Consider the following 3,790-nt stretch of genomic DNA (forward strand, 5'->3'; position numbering starts at 1 on the left):
CAGTGAGGCTGCACTTAATAGGCTCTGAAGCTTTAATGGACAGTTGTCTAATTATCAGTGGCAAATTTGGGTTGGTATTTTATTAGTGTTGTCTGAACTGACTCTCCTTTCCCCCCTCTGCAGCCCAACCACGATGACGACGCCTGTGCCACTGGTCAACAACACTCAGCTCTCAGTGAATGTGACCACAAAATCTCAGGAACAAAGTCTCTATCAAAGTAAGAAAAGGAATGAAGTGGTGGTTTTGTTGTTGTTGTTCTTTCCCTTTAAAGTGGATCTTGAACTTATCAAATTCCCCTTCCTGCTTCTCCCCAGGTTCTGGAGCAATAGTTGCTGCCATCGTGGTAGGAGTGATTGTTATTTTCACAGTGGTTCTGCTCATCTTGAAGACATACAACAGGTATGTGGCCAAGCTCTGTGTCCACTGAGGCAAAACCAGGTGACCTCAAGTCACTGCTCTCAGCTCAGGGAGAATTTCAGGGTTTGTTGATGACAATTTCCAGGACAATCTAAACCCTAATGTGCTGATTGAAGTGTCCTGAATGTCACTGGGGTTAGATGAGTAGGAAGCATGAGGAGGTTCTTGATGGAGGATGCTTGTTGGAAACTTTTTAGGGATTCCTGTTGATGTAGGGAAGGTCTGCTGGGTACATCAAGGCTTCCAGAAGGAGCTTGATTGCTCACTCCTCAGGGTGTTGGGTTAGGCTTTCATGCCCTGGAAGCACTGACTTGCCCTTTAGTGCCTGTGGGATGAAATTCTACCTTGCTTTGACTTCTAAATAACTTAGATTCAACCTGGTTCTGTGGGAACCTCCCCAAAACTTACCAATGGAGAGACCAACTCTGCTCAGGCCATCACCTCTGGCCCAGCCCAGCTCTGGTGACCATGTCACCTCTCCCTTTGCAGGCGCATGCGAGTGAAGAGGGAACTGGAACCCAAAACCTCCAAACCAGCAATGCCACCTCCATTGGGGCAGAACAGCAACAGCCTGGCCCAGCACCCCACAGTGACTTTCATCCCTGTGGATATCCACATGCAGAACAGGTAACTGGAAATGCTCAGCCTCCCTGTGAGAGAAGTGATGGAATTGTTCTTCACACAGACCTGGGACTCCTCAGCAGAAACTGCACTTGGATAGCACTGAGCTGGTTTTTCATCTGTAGATTGTAATTCAGCCTGATTTCCCTGTTTGGGAGGAATAATAAGAGGTCTGGACACTTTTTTTATGACAAATCAACTGGTGGAGGCATTGGAGTCACCAGGAAGGTAGTGAAGCTTCTGCAGAGCCTTGGATCTGGAGAGAATGGATAAACTGAGGAGGTGCCTGCTCAGATTTTGTGGAGCTTTTCCTTGCTCAGAGAGTTTGAACTTTCTCTGGAAGAAATATTTGGACATGCCACAGCTCAGGTTGGACCTGGGTTTCTTAGGATTGACATGGGATAGGTTTGTGGCCTATTTTCCACATGATGGATAGTACAGAAACATCAAACTTGTACTTACCATTACTCATCTTCTGTGTTTCTAATGCCACATGTGTGAGTTGAGAGAAAAAGTGACTTTTTCTGTCCAAGTATTTTGAAACTATTTCTATAAACTCTATAACTCTCCATTTCCACATGAACTCGGTGTCTGAGGGTTTTCACTCTCAACATCCAAGCTCAGCACTGGAGCTCTGTTAGTTTTGTCTTACACAACATCTGAGCTCTTTAATTGATAAAAGAAGTATGGAAATAGGAAAAAATCACCACGTACCAAGCAAGTGAAGCTTCCTTCACCCCCTGCAAGGCTTTGTGCTCTGGTGCACACTAAGCTCCAACTATTTTTAGCCATCTTTGACTCTAGAAACTAACCCAGAGTGATGTTGTTTTGCAAGTGTGATGGTTGTGGGTGTGCAGCAATGCCACAGAGAAATTCCCGGGGATACTCACAGCCCACTGAGTGGGAACACAGAGCAGCATTGTCAGACACTTAGTGCCTGATTGTCTGAGTGTGTGTGACACAGCAGCCCTGAAACAGGGGCTGACAGGAAGGATTAGGGGGAAGTTGAGGAGTTAAACCTTGGTTTAAAGTGAAGGATATGAGGAAACAGCTCCAGTCCTCACACACCTCAGATTTTATGGAATCACTCAGCAGAATGGCTGGACAGAGAGGAGAGCACAGGGAAAATGCAGCAGGATTTAGTGTGTGGTGTGTCCTGCACACAGACACTGCCATGGGCATTGGAGGGCTCCAGTCTGTGTGTGCAGACCTTAGCAAACTGTGAGTAGGCACTTGGTAAACTGTGAGTTGGGTATGAACTCCTTTTTGAGGAGTAGAGAAAGAAGTTATTGTTGTCTGCCTGAAATGATCAGAGAACCTCCAGCTTTAGAGCTCTTTGTCTGCAGCTTCTTCCCAACACATCACCAACAGGTACATCCCCAAGTCTGTCCACCCCTGGGGACAGGTGGGAGGGACTGAGGGACAAGTTGATCTATTTTGAATGTGTTTTCCAAGAAACCATCACTGGAACGGGTCATTTTTACTAACTGGTGTGGTTTTTCTGTGCAGAAACTAAACCAAATTACTTTGCAACACTATTTTTTGTCGGAAACTGGAGCTTGGTTTGAATTCCAAACTGAATATTGACACAGCTGTTTGTGAAGTTTCTGCATCTCGTGGTACATATTTCACTTGTCCTAGTTCTCTAACTCTTTTTTTTTTTGAGGCAGGGATGATTGATTTAATCATTCAGAAGGGACAGCAGATGCCAATCTTATTTTTTTCTTCTAAAAATATAAAGGAGTTGACCTTCTGTTCCTATCTCTGAGCAGCTAAGGATGTTCACTGAGCATGTTCCCCTGTACCAAAATCAAGATCTTTAGACAAGATAAGCCTCATCTTAGGGTTATTTTTAAACCTCACAAGTCAGACCTACTTCTAGCACATTTTGTTTACTTTCCATTTACTTCCCTTCAAACCAATGAGGTTCATGAGCAGAACGAGCAGAACTAATATAAGCAATTCTAATTTCATAGAATTACTATTTTTGGCAGGAGAATTAGAGCTTTGGCCACACCAGAATTGCTCAACCTAAAACATTCAAATAGCAATAAAATTTGCCTTGTATTGGCCCATCCTGGGAGGCCTCCACGATCCCTGCTGACTCCTGGCTGCAAATCCAGAGCTTGTGCTGAGCAAGCAAAATCACCTTCTGAAGAAACAAAAATCACTCTATTCCCTCTGTGTTTTCACTGGTGTAATTTGCTGTGGATTTAGGTTTTTCCAGGAGCAATCCCACACTCTCCTTGTCCTGCCACAGCAGCTGCTGAAGTGTCTTGGCACACAGATTCCACTTCCAAACCTCCAGATTTTGGGAAAACTCCCTTTCAGCTGCCTCTGTGTCCACACCTTCCTCCAGGCAAACCTGCTGGTTAAAGGAACAACTGAGAGCTGAGAGTGCAAATTGGTTTGGTAAGGAAATCCTCCACCCTGGAAGGCTTTGGAGGGAACAGAACATGCAAGTGTCACACACTGATTGTGATTCCTTGGAGATTATCCATGAAACTCTGGAGATGAATAAAGTTTGGGCACTCCTGGCACAGTCCCTCAGTGCCTTTTCTTTGGCAGTGTGATACAAACACTTCCAGCCCCTCACTCTGTGCTTTGGTTGTTTCTGTCTTTCAAACACCACTGGGGCTGAATTCAGCAGTGCAATGAGAACATTTGGGCTGTAGGTTGTAGAAACAACATCATTAATTTTATTTTTTTTGCTTATGGTCACCCTCAATACTTGGATCTTGCAAGAATCAG

At 44.7% G+C, this 3,790-nt stretch overlaps 1 protein-coding gene across 1 annotated transcript; it reads left to right on the plus strand.

Annotated features, from left to right (window-relative positions):
• Window positions 1-133: 133 nt before the first annotated feature.
• NCMAP (noncompact myelin associated protein) lies at window positions 134-1,045 on the plus strand (the record flags this gene model as incomplete). The annotated part of the gene is made up of 3 exons (XM_009074000.1): window positions 134-218; window positions 316-400; window positions 908-1,045. Coding segments are annotated over exons 1-3 (308 nt in total), but the record flags the coding sequence as incomplete, so codon positions are not given.
• Window positions 1,046-3,790: the final 2,745 nt, after the last annotated feature.

This window comes from Acanthisitta chloris, unplaced genomic scaffold (assembly GCF_000695815.1).
Source record: "Acanthisitta chloris isolate BGI_N310 unplaced genomic scaffold, ASM69581v1 scaffold17794, whole genome shotgun sequence".
Lineage (NCBI taxonomy): Eukaryota > Metazoa > Chordata > Aves > Passeriformes > Acanthisittidae > Acanthisitta > Acanthisitta chloris.